Here is a 14,930-nt window from a genome sequence, read left to right on the forward strand (position 1 = left end):
CCAGTAAATATTATTAACTCACAATTTTTCGTTAAATCACCAAACTTTAAAATACATATCATGAATGAGACTCACCAGGAAGAAAACACAAAAATTTCATTAAATAGAATCAACACAAACATAAAACATATATATAATATATAAAAAAACATGTATTATGCATTCAAAATGTATATACAATATGTAATAATAATTTTAATAAACTACATATGATAATTGTTTAAGATATTTGCATAATATATGACATATATACAATATAGTATATATATAATTTTATCTATATTATATGTTGCATATATAATATATACAAAATATACATAATATAGAATATTAAAATATATCATATAGTAATTATATATAATAGTTAAAGAACTATATAATATATACAAAATGTATGTAATACATATTAGGTGTATAAAAAGAGGAAATACAAACATAAATGACAGCAAAAATGTATCAGTATCAAAAGCCAATTCACCAAAAAACAAAAATTGTGAATAGCATATAATAAATGAAATGAAAACTCAATATACTGATGAAAGGCAGATTAGACTGAAGAGAACACAGAACTAGGGTGGTAGGAAGATGTGAATAAATATCCCAGAATTCGCTGACTTGAAGGTAGAAAATACAGGTGTTGAAACAAACAGAGAACACTGTGAGAAAGCTGACATCCACATAAGCAGAGTTCTAGGTAGCAATGACAAAAGTGTAGAAGAAATATTTGATGAGATAATGCCTGAGATTTTTTCAAAGTTCATGAAAGACACCAATCTATAGATTCAGGAAGTCAACTAAACCATAAATAGCGTAAAAAGAAATTCACTACTAGCTAAATATCACGGTTGTATGGAGCCAGGCTGACTAAATTTGAATCCTGCCTTCTGGTTACTAACTAGCCAATCAAGGACAAATTGTTTAACCTTTCCTTGCCATAGTTCCGGATCCATAAAGTAGGTTTAATGATAGTACATACTTCAGAGATTGTTGTGAAGATTAAATGAACTGATATCTGTAAAGCTCTGAGAATAGTGCTGTTGAGTTTTTAATATTCATCTTTATTATTTTTATCTTGAATGCTTATACAAGGTACTCTGAATCAAAGATTTCTTATGATTATCTCATAATAAATAAGTACATTGGCCTGCTTTGACCTATGCCTTCCTCATAAGGAAGGCCAGGTCATATGTCCTACGTAAGTAGCTAAAAACTCTACAGGTGAGTAACAGAGTAGAATGAGGTTTTTTTCCACTTTAATACAGGAGAGACAGTCATCTGCTCTCAATCTAAAAGGGAAAAAAAATCTTTTGCTGCTTTGAGATAGATTGGAAAGTATCCTAGATTCTCACTCTAATCTTTCGAATGTAAATACATCTTTCTAAGGACAAAATAAACCCCAGGTGTCTCTAAGATCAGAGTTTCACACCTAGCGAGGTAGTGCCCCAATCTTTCAGGCACTTGAGACCTTAACCTAGGGACCTAATCAAAGCTGTAACATTTGGCTCATTTAAGGAGTTAAGAGGAGTTTTACTGTCCTTTTCAATCAAAGAAACTAACTACACAAATAACTAGAGGTATGAAAAGTTTCAGGAGGCTACGGCTTTTTGTAGCATGGAGAAATCCAAGCAAGTTTCACTTCCCCACAAATACCTGGCATACACTAGTTTGTGTTGTTATATAAATAAAAATACACACAACTGATGAAATTATAAAGATAAGAGCAAAAAGTAATGAGACACAATAAAGAGGATCAACAAAGGCAAAAGCTGATTCTTAGAAATCTTGACCAATTCTGGTGAGACTAATCAAGAAGAGATAAGACGCACTGAGTACTATTCCCCCAGAAAGGAGAGAGATCTACATATACAGCAAGATTACAAATATGGTAAAAAAAATACCTTGGAAGACTCTATTAGTACTACCACTTTGGAAAACCATTTGGCCTTATCTGGCAAGACTAAAGATATGCACGCCCCAAGACCCAGCAATTTTGCTCCTCTGAATGTGTTCTCAAGAAACTTGTAGATGTGCACCAGGGGAAAAGTGCAAGAATATTTATAGAAGCATTGTTCATAAGGGCAGGAACATGGAATACCAAGTGTTCATGTACAAGAATATAAAAATATTAATTGTGGTGACTTCATACAATAAAATGTGGAATAACAGTAAAAATGAATTAACTATAGCTATATGCCATCAACCCTAATGAATGCCACAAGTGCCTGTTGGGCAAAGTAGGAAATTACAGAAAAATACAGTATGATACTATTATGAAAATTCAGTAGCAGTCATAATTAAGGAATATGCCACTCGGGGATATATAAATACATGGTGAAATTAGAAATAAATGCCAAAGGATTATAATCACAAAATTTAAGTGTAGTGATTGTCTGGGGAAAGAGACAAAGGAATGAAATCAGAGTGCCCGACACGGCCAGTTTTCAGAGTATTAAAACTGTTGCATTTCTAAACGGGGTGGTGAGTAGGCACTACTTGTTCATTTTAGGGACATGACTTACATATGCATTATACTTATTATTTTTTTTTAATTTTTTATTTTTTATAAACATACATTTTTATCCCCAGGGGTACAGGTCTGTGAATCACCAGGTTTACACACTTCACAGCACTCACCAAAGCACATATCCTCCCCAATGTCCATAACCCCACCCCCCTTTTCCCAACCCCCCTTCCCCCAGCAACCCTCAGTTTGCTTTGTGAGATTATACTTATTATTTTAAACGTAAAATAGTTTAAAACAAAAGGGGCATTTTGCATGAATTGTATCACTTGGCTTTGGAGCAGAGAAAGCATCTTTACCATTAACTCTTGCTTCACCAGAGTGATTCCTACTGTTCCATAAATCTCTCCACTTCTCTCAGTTCTTTTATAGGCTGGGAAAGGGCACTGGAGTGGCCACCCATCACAGAAGGGATGGTATGTCTTCTCTTGTTAAGCCCAAGTAGTTTCCAAGTCTCACTAAAAGGTGAGTATTTAACAGTACTGTGTCCTTAGATTTGGTCTATTGCTGCCAATTTAGAGGCATGGGGAAAAATGTCCTCCTTGACATTTTTTTATTTTTCCATGAATAACAATTATCAAAGAGGATTTGTGGATCAGTATGCTGTATTAAAGAAAAGAAAATTCTAGAATAGACCTATGACATAATTAATATTATATGTATACACGTGCACACAAACACACTGTGGGATGAAAACAGGAATATGAAATATGAAAGGCCTCTTCATAAAATTCTCTTACTTTGAAAGATGTCTCTTTTTGGTTTTAAACACAGGGGGAAAGCTTTTACCTCAGAGCCATCACTTCCTTACACCACGTCTTCCCTCTCCCTGGTGTTAATGTTCCATGTAATGTTAATTAAATGCACATGTGTAACTATTTTAAGTATTACAAAATTCAAGGCACTCTAAACTCCCTCTTCCCCCAAAAATAAAATTAAAAGTTGCTTATCTGTAGACTTTACAGAGGACAGAAAATTGAATTGTAAAATCATATTTCACAGAAAAATCTTAAATTGACTAGTCAGGCTATGAATACTTGATTGTGGTAGGAACAGTTCAGAAATAGCCCCCATTTTAATTCATTTGGAAAAGGTGGCTATTCATTATACAGAGTCGTTGGCTCAGGAAAGAGAACAGAAAGGGCTGAACTGTCAGGCTTAACACATATGTGTAAAACAAATATTCTCACTCTGTTCTGAATTGAGCCTGCTGAATATCACATTAGGGATAGAGTCCAAAAGGTGGTCAGAGACGTACGCTAGCATGAAGAAATGCGATCCACGAAAAGCACAGAGGGGATATTTCCATAGATACATATTATTAAGACATAGATCATTAAAGATACTTTCATTCCCAGGTTGTTAGCAATTTGAAACTCATGTTTATTACATGTCAACCGAACATTTTAGCATCAATATCTTAAAAATGGAAGTGACAGGGAAAGGCAGAGTCTTTGAACACTATTTTCAGAAATAGCAGTAATCCTGGAAATAATCACACTTCCCCCATCAAAGCCATATAAAGGATAACTCCCTGCATCTTTACTTAAGGAGAATTACCGGGGGGAGCCCGTACCTAATAAAACTAACAGACCAGTGAAGATAGAACATGATAGTCTGTGTTAAAGGAGATCTTTCACTTTCCACAGAGAGATGAAGGGGGAAAAAAAAGCAGAAGAGCTTACCTTTATGATGGTTTGCACTGGATACAACTTTCCCCCACAAGGTTACAATAAATATTATTATTAGCAGCTTTCCTTTTGTTGCTTTCTGTAAGTATCTCTTACTCATCCTGCAAATAAAATAAAAATAATAAAAATCCTAAGTATATGAAACCACTGCTTTTCCTTTATAATTGTGCTACATTTAGAGCTTTCATAACACCTGAACATCTGAAAATGGCATTTATTGTATTTGAAATGCTGTTTACTGTATAAATTCCGAAGAGAAAAAATAAAAGTATTCCAAACAAAGTGCCTTGATATGATGCAGGAGATAAGAGAGGTCCTACCTCAGTCAGTCTTCATTCACTTAACAATAGCCTAAATCAACTGGGAAACATTACCATTTTTCTCCATATAAATATAGATTTAACTTATTCACAAAATCCAAGGCACAGTTGTTTGAATAATCTTTAAATAAGTGACTTTATCTTACTCTTTTTTTCTAGAAGATTCCTTTTTCAATGCCAAGTCAAATGGTCAAAGCAAACAGTTTAGATAAAATGTGTTAAATGAATTCCTGTCCAGAATAAACTCATTTCAAATCTGTTATTCCTAATGTGCTTTAAAAAAAAAAAAAGTCACCTGGTACAACTGCTTCTCACAATGCCACTACTAGAGACACACAGATGTTTTAATATTGTTGGAATCCACTGTTCTGTACTTTATCAGAAGTAGGAGAAAAATGGAAAAGCAGAATGAAAAATACGAAGTAAACCTTTTCAAGTTGAACTCACAAAACTTGGGAAAACAAAGAAATGTTCCAATATAATAATAGTTACCTATAATAAAAGCACAGCACCTACTTTCTCTAGCACTTTACATGACAATATTTATATTCTTAACAACAAATGGTGTGTATTTGTATGTCCATCCCCTTTCAAAGATCAAATTTGGAAATTTGCCTATGGTCATGTTTAATGATAGGCAATTCTGGGTTTAATTTTTACTATAATTCTAAATTCCTTATATTAAGTACCACTTTGCTAAGGGGTAAGTGAAACTAATATAAAATAAAATTCATCTGTATTTATTTATTAGGTATATAAAATATATGCCCATCACTTAGTGCCTTCTCAGATTAGGGATAGAGTCCAAAAGGTGGTCAGAGACGTACGCTATCATGAAGAAATGCGATCCACATTTGACTCTGTTGTTGTTTGACTTCGAGACTCCTGCCTTACCTCTAAGGCAGGTTCACGAGGTCACTTTCTGACCTAGTCTGATTCCTCTTCCTCTTGAATTCTCTAAATTAGCTTTCTTCTCACACTGTTACTTCCGAAATTCCATCTCTAAAAATTGACTCAGTGATAGCAAAGATGGCTATAATTTGTATAATTCTGATGAGGAGTTTTTCATACAGGTAAGTGCATTAAAAATGAATTATATATTTTAGTATAGATATATGCAAGAATTCCTTGGCCTGGAGAAGCTGTGTGCACCAATTCAGATTTTGAGGAGACATTGTCACACGATTAAGAACATGACTAATTCCTAAGTCTGACTGTTTCAATTTGAGTCCAGTCTGCACTGATTTCTGGATCTCCTACTTCAGTTTCCTCTACTATAATACAGGATAATGCATGTGAAATGACTGATCTATTGACTGGCATGCATAAGGGCTCAATGACTATGAGATTAGAGAACATTCCAGTCATTGGATGTTTCTTTGGTCCTTGAGAAAGGTCAGTCCCATTCATAAGAAGATTGTAAGGAGTTTGGGTCATACCAACAATGACCAGGTCCTCTATGAACTTCAGTCTTATGACATGTCAAGACAATGTAAAAGGGATAAGTGTTTGATCTTTTAGATTAGACTGTTTGGTTTAAAATCCAGTTTCTTGCCTACTGACTATATTACTTTAGACTAACTACTTCATAACTTAGAGTATTTTTGTTGTCACTAAAATGAGGATAATAATAAATATCTACACCTGCTAGTGTTGTCAGTATAAAGACTAAGAGAGTCCACGTAAAGAGTTTAACACTATACACAGAAGATGATTAGCACTCAATAAACATTAACTGTTACTACAGTCATCACTTGGTTAGTCCAGCATTTCCCTCAGAGCATTCTGTGAGGCATCAATTCCACAGCATGTTCATACAGTATTAGTGAACAACATGGCAGGAGGGGCAAATGTATTTGTCTAACTCTAGCTTCAACAAACATAACCAGATCCTCTTCTAACAAGAGGCATATTTGAGTGTGCAGCATTTCCAGAAATCTTTCTCCACAGAGTAACCCATGATACTAGTGTTCTCAGGAATCCTCTGAGGGAAATAACCTGGTTTTGTACTCTCTCTCAGAAAACTAAATACTCATTTTACATAATCCATTATGTAGCCTTTGTTTCCTCTCAGCACTCTTAGTACTAGTTTTGTTCTGAGATTCTACTTTTTCTAACATTTTTTTTTTTAGCTATCCTGCCTCCCCACTCTACATTCGATCCCTGCAAACTTATTGTACTGCATATCATATAGCAAAATGAATAGTTTAGCAAAACTCATCTGACAAGAAGAACTGCTTAACATAATTCTTGATAATAGCTTTTCCATAGCAAATGGCCTCTGCTACAAGGTCAATGACCCATTGTATTTTCCATATCACTGTGCACCCACCAAATGGGATGACAGAACTGACAGCTGGTCATACTGATAACTAGACATCTGCAAATGGAAACACCCACAAAGTCACCAGGCTGTCAAACTAAGAAAGGAAGGGGAATACAGTTCAAGTGGAAATGTGTAGAGACCCCTCTCCCATCCCCTCCAATCAATTACTATCTTCTTTAGCACTACATCCTGAAGAGCTCTTAAACATACACACTTGCTTTCATCCCTTCTGAGATACTTCAATTCAGACCACCAAAATTTCTCATGGGCCACAGCCTCTTAGCTGGACTTCTTACATTTAGTACTGTCAGCCTCTGGAACTGAAGACAAGGTCTGGGTCTGCCCTTTTTTATGACTACATTTGTAGTATTGAGTATTCAAAAAGTGCCTAATACTGTTGACTGAATAGGATACAGTGTAGCCAAATATGTAACTGTGATCATGAGACATCCTTTATACAATTAACACCTTCACAAGTTCCCCCTTTCCTACAGAAGGAAAGACCCTTAACTTCAGCAAGATATAAAAAAAGAAACACCTGAACCAAAGTTAAACGTTTTTTTAATTATCTCTAATCTTATTATCTGCCTCTCCTCCCCATCTCCCTCTCCATACATACTCACAGTCTGTGTTTTAAATTCACTACGCTTCCTCAATGTCATCCAGCTTAATCTCACTTCCATGTCACTTGAAACTTATCAGCCATTCACTCCATCCCCCAATCCACTCTCATTAATGCTAGCTTCTATTCACTGTTCAGGATGCAGGCCAGAAGTCCCTCCAGATTTGTTTAGGACCAGGTTGAGCACCCTTCTTTATGCACACCAGCCACTTGCCACACTACTATAATTTTCATTTACTTATCTCCAACCCTCACTGTCATCTAAGATTCCTGAAGAGGGACTGTGCTCCATACATTTGTGAATACCTCGGGCCTGACCCAAGGGTCAGTTTTAGTAACTGGAAAATGATTCTTTGCTGAAGTTTAGTGGAACCTTAGAGCCAAATATACTGTGTGGTTGTCAACGGGAGGAGGAAACAAGTATGTTTCATTTCTTTAGGATTAAAGTTAGGAAAGGACAAACAAAAAGAAGAATTTGAGAAAGTGGTAGGGTAGGGGGAGACCAGAAAGGAAGAAAAAGGGAGGAATCCAATCTGGAATGTGTTTTATTCCAATTGATTTTTAAATAACAACAGAGTTTGAGCAAACTGAAGTGTAATGGAGTGAAGGAAGGCTTTCAACAAAGGCACATTATCAAAAGGAGAAAAGCTGAATGGTCCATTTCTTCTTGACCCTCTATGAGAGCACAGAGGAGGGGGCATTCACTCAATATTCAGTGTGTAACCAAGAGACCCCATTTAAATATGTCTACCACAGTCAAGGGCCAAGCGCACTATCAGAATTGTCCCATTTGTCTGTAAAAATGACAAAATGTAAATGACTTCTTTAACAACAAAATCTGAAACTGAAGGATAAATAACACAGAGGACAAAACCTTGGAATTGCTCCTCAAGCGGCCACAGCTTGCAAGGAGCACAAGGCAAACAGGATAACTGAGCAATGGTAACCTTGGCAGGGAAGGATGTTGAAAAGTCACCAACGTAGAAGACTGACAATTGAACCTTCAGACTTTCTGCCACTCCTTTCTTTTGTGTGATGTATTTCAGTTATATTCTCTGAGATTCAGTCTTCTGAATGATTGTGAAACCCTGTGCCTCCCCACCGATGTGAAACATGCATTTAACTGTAAATAAGGACTGAAAAACAATGATGCTACTAGATCAATCATTTCCCCATAAAAACAGAAAGTAAGTTTAGCTGAGCTAAACAGGAGAAGATGGGAGGAAAGGGGAGTGATGGGGGCATCTAGAATCCAACCACTCGAGCAAAGCTCTTAGGCATAAGGCACTTCTGTGGAAATAAAAGCCACACAAGACAATATATATAAAGGTCTCTTTAGGAATCTCCTCTACATGGATCTAATATTTATAACAACACAGTGTTGGCAGGGGCTTTAACACCACAGCCTAGTATAGGAATTTACCCTGAGGTGGAATGATGCAATTGATAACACAATTTTCTCCTCACAGGGACCAGAATGATGTTACAAAATTTAAATCAGATTTTATTACTGCACCCTACTCCTTGCTTTAAATCCCCGAATTTACTTACTTATTAAAACAAAAGTAAAATCTAAGTTTCTTACTGAAAAGAAAACTCAACCTCATTTGCCCTCCCCTGCCCCACCTTGGCCTCTCTGACCTCACTTCACATTCCTGTTTCCTTCTTCCCTACAGTGCAGCCACTCTAGCCTTCCCTCTGTCCCTCTGTGGGGAGAGGTCACTGAGAGGACGTGACTCATCATTCACCTATGAGCTGGATTCAGACAACCGAAGGCCCCTCAATCCCTCCCCTATCTTTGGAATATACATTCTGTCCACCATTTATATAGTGGGAGCTGTTTCAAGGACAAACTCTGGAGAGCGCAAGGTGCTGCTGAGGTCATCTGGAATGGTATATGTGACTGAACCCCATTAAGGACCCTCTGTATCCTTTTAAGAGTCTGGTGGGTGGGTACAGAGATCTACTCTGCTTGTGGCCACCCAAGACAAGCCTCATATATAAGTTCCTTTGTTTATTAAATCTGCCACCTACCAATCTGGGACAGCCTCCCTCTCTCCCATCCAAGTACTAACCAGGCCCGACCCTGCTTAGCTTCCGAGATCAGACGAGATCGGGCGCGTTCAGGGTGGTATGGCCGTAGACAGCCTCCCTCTCTCTTCAGTTTCTCCTCACCCTCCGAGAATGGGAGCCACTTGTAGATTTCACCCAGGCAACTCCCAAGGGTGCAAACCAACACCCTCATGCCAAGCTTGTTCTACACCTTACACTAACTGCTAGCTCTGCCTTAGAGCCTCCACTTTGCACAGTGAGCTTCTGTTTATGATTACATGCACAGAGTGCCTCCTGACCTGCTGGCCCTTGGGAGTCTGGAGAAAGCCACCCCACACTCTCTCTTGCTCCCACTCTCCTATAGAATTTGCTCCATTTGTTATAATCTGAAGTTATCTTATTCACTTATTTATACGTGATGAGAGTTTACTTCCTTCTTTTTCCCATTAAAATGTAATTTCCATGAAGGCAGGTCCTGTCTATTAGTCACTGCTCTACCACAAAGAATATCTACCTCATAGAACATCAATACCTGTTCAATGAAGGAAGAAAAGTGCACTGATTTTATAATCAGAACAAAAGAAATGAATCCTTTTAATGAAGAACTTTCATTACTTCTAGGTTAAAAAATTAAATTGCTATCATATTCAGCAACTAGGAATGCCGATGGCAAGAACAGTGTACCCAGTAGTGGAGTGAGAGGAGATGAGGAAAGAAGCAGACTGAGCAGGACACAAGGAAAAGGCATCAGAGACCAGACTGCTCTCTCAAGAAACATGCAGAGATGAGAAGTAAAGATAGAGTGGTAGCCAGAGAGATTTGAACAAGGCAATGGGAAGGAGTGAGAAGGAAGAGAAAGGGTAAAGATATAAGTGAGGGCAGAGTGTGAAGTAAAGTGTTTCTACACTTGCACGTTCTACAAGTATAAGTTATTATTACAATATTGTTATCGGAATGTTATTATTGTTTATTATTACTTTAAATTTTCTTATTTTATACGGAAATAAATGTGTCTTCCAAAACTATTCTTTTTTTGCTGATAGGTGATTAGAAAAACCCTACTGTATTATGCTTAGTGAAATAAGTCAATCAGAGAAAGACAATTATCATATGATCTCCCTGATATGAGGAAGTTGAGAGACAACATGGGGGCACTAGGGGGTAGGAGAAGAATAAATGAAACAAGATGGGATTGGGAGGGAGACAAACCATAAGGGACTCTTAATCTCACAAAACAACAAAACAAACTGAGGGTTGCCAGGTGGAGGGGGGTAGGGAGAGGGTGGTTGGGTTATGGACATTGGGGAAGGTATGTGCTATGGTGAGTGCTGTGAAGTGTGTAAACCTGGCGATTCACAGACCTGTACCCCTGGGGCTAATAATACATTACATGTTAATAAAAAAATTTTTTTAAGTATTACTTAATTACTTGGGAAGATTTGTCAGTTAGGTAATAAATTGTAGTACTTAAAAATTTTTAAAAAGGGGGCACCTGGGTGGCTCAGTGGGTTAAGCCTCTGCCTTCGGCTCAGGTCATGGTCTCAGGGTCTTGGGATCGAGCCCCACATCAGGCTCTCTGCTCAGCAGGGAGCCTGCTTCCCCCTCTCTCTCTGCCTGCCTCTCTGCCTCCTTGTCATCTCTCTCTCTCTCCACCAAATAAATAAATAAAATCTTTTTAAAAAATTTTTAAAAAGGAAAAAAAATTTAAAAAAAAAGAAAAACCCTACTAAATAGAATGTCTAGAACCACAATTTTATAACACTGTTGGTTTTATGCAAAAATCACATCAAACTTGACTAGCATTTTATGACAAATGCTATCACTATATCTAGTAAGGTATTTACTGAAATAGCAATTATATTTAGGGAAGCAGAAATACCAATATTGAGGTTAAAGATTAAAGTACTTTGCATATGCAAGAACATATAGTAACCAATTTAAGGGACAATCATATATCTCTATCAATAATCTTATACTATGTGTTTTATCATCCAGAAGTAGAGGTGGTTGATTCTAGACATTTTCATTATTCCTATATATTTTGTTTTCATTTTATGTCTTATATCCAATATCAATCACAATATAGCACTTAGGCCACAATTACCAAATATGTTTAAATTAAAATATCCCTGCTGACCAACTAGAATCTGGACTTCCCATCTTATAAACTATAATCACAAGTTTAGAGAGTTGCATTTTCTTTTTTTTTTTTTTTTTTTAAAGATTTTATTTATTAATTTGACAGAGAGAAATCACAAGTAGACGGAGAGGCAGCCAGAGAGAGAGAGAGAGGGAAGCAGGCTCTCTGCTGAGCAGAGAGCCCGATGCGGGACTCGATCCCAGGACTCTGAGATCATGACCTGAGCCGAAGGCAGCGGCTTAACCCACTGAGCCACCCAGGCGCCCGAGAGTTGCATTTTCATATGCCAGCCATTTGACATATGGTTAGCTTCTATTTCCTTAGGTAACTTCAAAATAAAAATTTTGGAATATTAATCATTTTCTTAACTCTTTCTGAATGAAAACAATTGATTTAAAATTTTCATTTTATTGGATACATCAGTGTTTTATGATGAATCTACATTTGGGATTTTATCCAGTTAACTCAACCCTGGAGATTTAGCCAAAGAAAGCTCCAGGGGTTTCTTCCCAAGGCTTGCCTGGTAACAAATACAAGCTTCATTTAAGAACCACAACTGCTTTCCTCCTTCACCCAAATTTTATATTTCCATTCATTTTGCCAAAATACTGCAATTTGGGTTGATATAAAAACCTAGAGAGTACTTCTGCTTTATGCTTATCAATGTAAATCCAAAGTATTTATTTTTCCCAAATGCTTTTGCCAAGACCATAGACCATAATGACAGGAAACAGAAATCTAATAATTAGGCTCCAATCTCTAATAGCCCGAACAGACAAAAAGCTGTAAAACAAAATAAATCAATCACCTGAGATGCCTAAGAGCACCAGAAAGACACCTGCACTGTTTTGCATCTGTTATTACACCAGAATCACTTGTTCTCCTTTTCTATCTATAAAATGGGAATGTCACTATTTTCTCAAGCAGCAACACCACTATAATAAACAAGAAATCATGTGAGTTTGAACTTAATAAAAGATACGTGATAAGTCAGAGGTGTTACTCCTCCTTCTAAGGTCCTTCTCCCAGAGCATGCATAGGCTTAGATGTCAGAAATGCCTGCCTGAGTATTATATTGGCTCTAACACACGACTAAACTTGATAAATCCACTTATCTGAGTCTCAATGCCCAGATATGGAATGCAAGAATGCTATGACATATTGGCGAGATTGTTGTAAGAAATAAAAACAATGTATATAAAGTATCTTTCACAAACCAGAAAAGAATAGACACCAAAACTGTAGCTATTATATTATTAATAATTGGAGCATGGCCTCCTGGCTAGGAATGAGTGGGAAATAAAAAATGTCTTTGAGCAACAAATAAAAGACCCCATATGTTTTAGTCATAGGTGAGAAGTGAACCTACTTTAGGAATTTATCCTAAATCTACAGAATTAAAATGTGAGAATATTAAGCAACAAGCTAAATATGGAGGCAAGCTAATCAACAGAGATTTCGCATGGTTCTGCAAAATGAATAGTGATGCAGGGATAACAGAGAAGAGACATCAGATCTATAAATACACAGTATTCTCAGACCATTAGGTGTAAGGACAAATATTCCTCAAATGCCCATAGAGACAGGGAGAGCTCAGCATGCTAACTGAAGTTACTAATATTGCTATATACATTTTTACAGTTTTAAATGTACTGGCTTAAAATATATTGGCTTCTTTAATGTATCATTGGCTCCTCACAATAACTCTTTAAACTAAGCTCTGCATGCCTTAATGTCCCCAGAGTATGCATTAGAATCTGGAAGAATAATTTGAAGACAAGACCTAAGTGGCCATGGGGTCTTGAATCCAGATCTGCCCACTGGCTCAGTCCTTATTGAGAGAGTGGTCGAACAATGCTCCACACTCTGTGATGGGTCTCACAAGTACATGATGCATTTTAAACAGGTGTGCCTTGAAAAAGGCTAAAATGAAGTGCCAGCTCTTGGTTATCCAGAAATTTTTTTTAATCACCTAAGTGCCAGAATACTAGATAAAGGAAATACTATTGTATCTCTTTACTGTGGGCTATAAATAAAATGACCAATCTTTACATGACACACCTTTTATCATTTATACACACTGTATTCTCTGATGAAAGGTGAGTTTGCACTTCCAGAATTAACTGTCCAGTATCTACCAGACACTACCAGAGATTAGACCTAATGGAATTGCTACACCAGGAAAGGCAACCTTAGTTATTGTTGTCATATAAAATATAAAATGTCAATTATTTAAATTATAATTTATCTTTTATACAGGTTGAAATATTTATGATATATAAAAATAGTGCACATATTGAATGTATACAATTTGATGCATTTGGACAAGGAAACACATGGGAACCATCACCATTATCAAAGTATACATGTATCCATCACCCCCAAAAGTTTCCTTGTGTCCCTTTGCTGTGTGTGTGTGTGTGTGTGTGTGTGTGTGTGTGTTAAGAATACTTAACATGAGATCTACCCTCTTGATAAATTTTGAAGTGCCCAACACCATATTGGTAACTAAATACACTGTGTTGTACAGCAGATCTCTACAACTTCTCTTCCATAACTGAATCTTATAATCACTGAACAACAACTCCCTCATTTCTTCCTCCCCCTGCCCCCAGCAATCAGGATTGTATTTCCTGCTTCTATAAAACTGACTGTTTTAGATACCTCATATGAATGGAATGCAATATTTGTCTTCGTGTAACTTATTTGACTTAGCAGAATGTCTTTCAGGCCCATCCATGTTGTTGCAAATGGCAAGATTTCCTTCCTTCCTACAGTTGAAGAATATTCCATTGTATGTGTATACCATATTTGCTTTATCCATTCACCTGTCGGTGGATATTTGGGTGGTTCTCATATTGTGGCTATTGTGAGTAATTCTGTAATGAACATGGGAATACAGATACCTCTTTTGATCCTGATCTCAGTTCTTTTGAATATTTTTCCAGAAGAGCTGAATCTTTTGCTAGCTCTGTTTTTCACTTGAGGGACTGTCATACTGTTACCTGTCCTGGTTGCAGTATTTTACATTCCCACCAACAGTATACAGCAGTTCTGATTTCTCCACATTATTATTTATTGTTGTTTATGATAGCCATCCTAAGATATGGGAGGTGATATCTCATTGTGGTTTTGATTTGTATTATCCTGATGATGAGAGATACTGAACACCGTTTCATGTATCTACTGGCCATTTGTATATCTCCTTTGGAAAAATATCTATTGAGAGCCTCTATCCATTTTTTAATCTTTTTTTTT

At 36.7% G+C, this 14,930-nt stretch overlaps 1 protein-coding gene across 3 annotated transcripts in view; it reads right to left on the reverse strand.

The window, feature by feature from the left end:
* Positions 1-14,930, reverse strand: part of TAFA2 (TAFA chemokine like family member 2) — a 468,681-nt gene that overhangs the window by 154,086 nt on the left and 299,665 nt on the right. For all 3 annotated transcript variants that reach the window (XM_032348831.1, XM_032348832.1, XM_032348830.1), the window contains exon 2: positions 4,207-4,313. In XM_032348831.1, coding sequence (XP_032204722.1) covers positions 4,207-4,312 — 106 coding nt within the window. In that variant the 5' untranslated portion in view covers position 4,313. The remainder of the gene's footprint in view (positions 1-4,206; positions 4,314-14,930) is intronic.

The sequence above is a fragment of the Mustela erminea genome, chromosome 6 (assembly GCF_009829155.1).
Source record: "Mustela erminea isolate mMusErm1 chromosome 6, mMusErm1.Pri, whole genome shotgun sequence".
NCBI classification, from domain to species: Eukaryota; Metazoa; Chordata; class Mammalia; order Carnivora; family Mustelidae; genus Mustela; species Mustela erminea.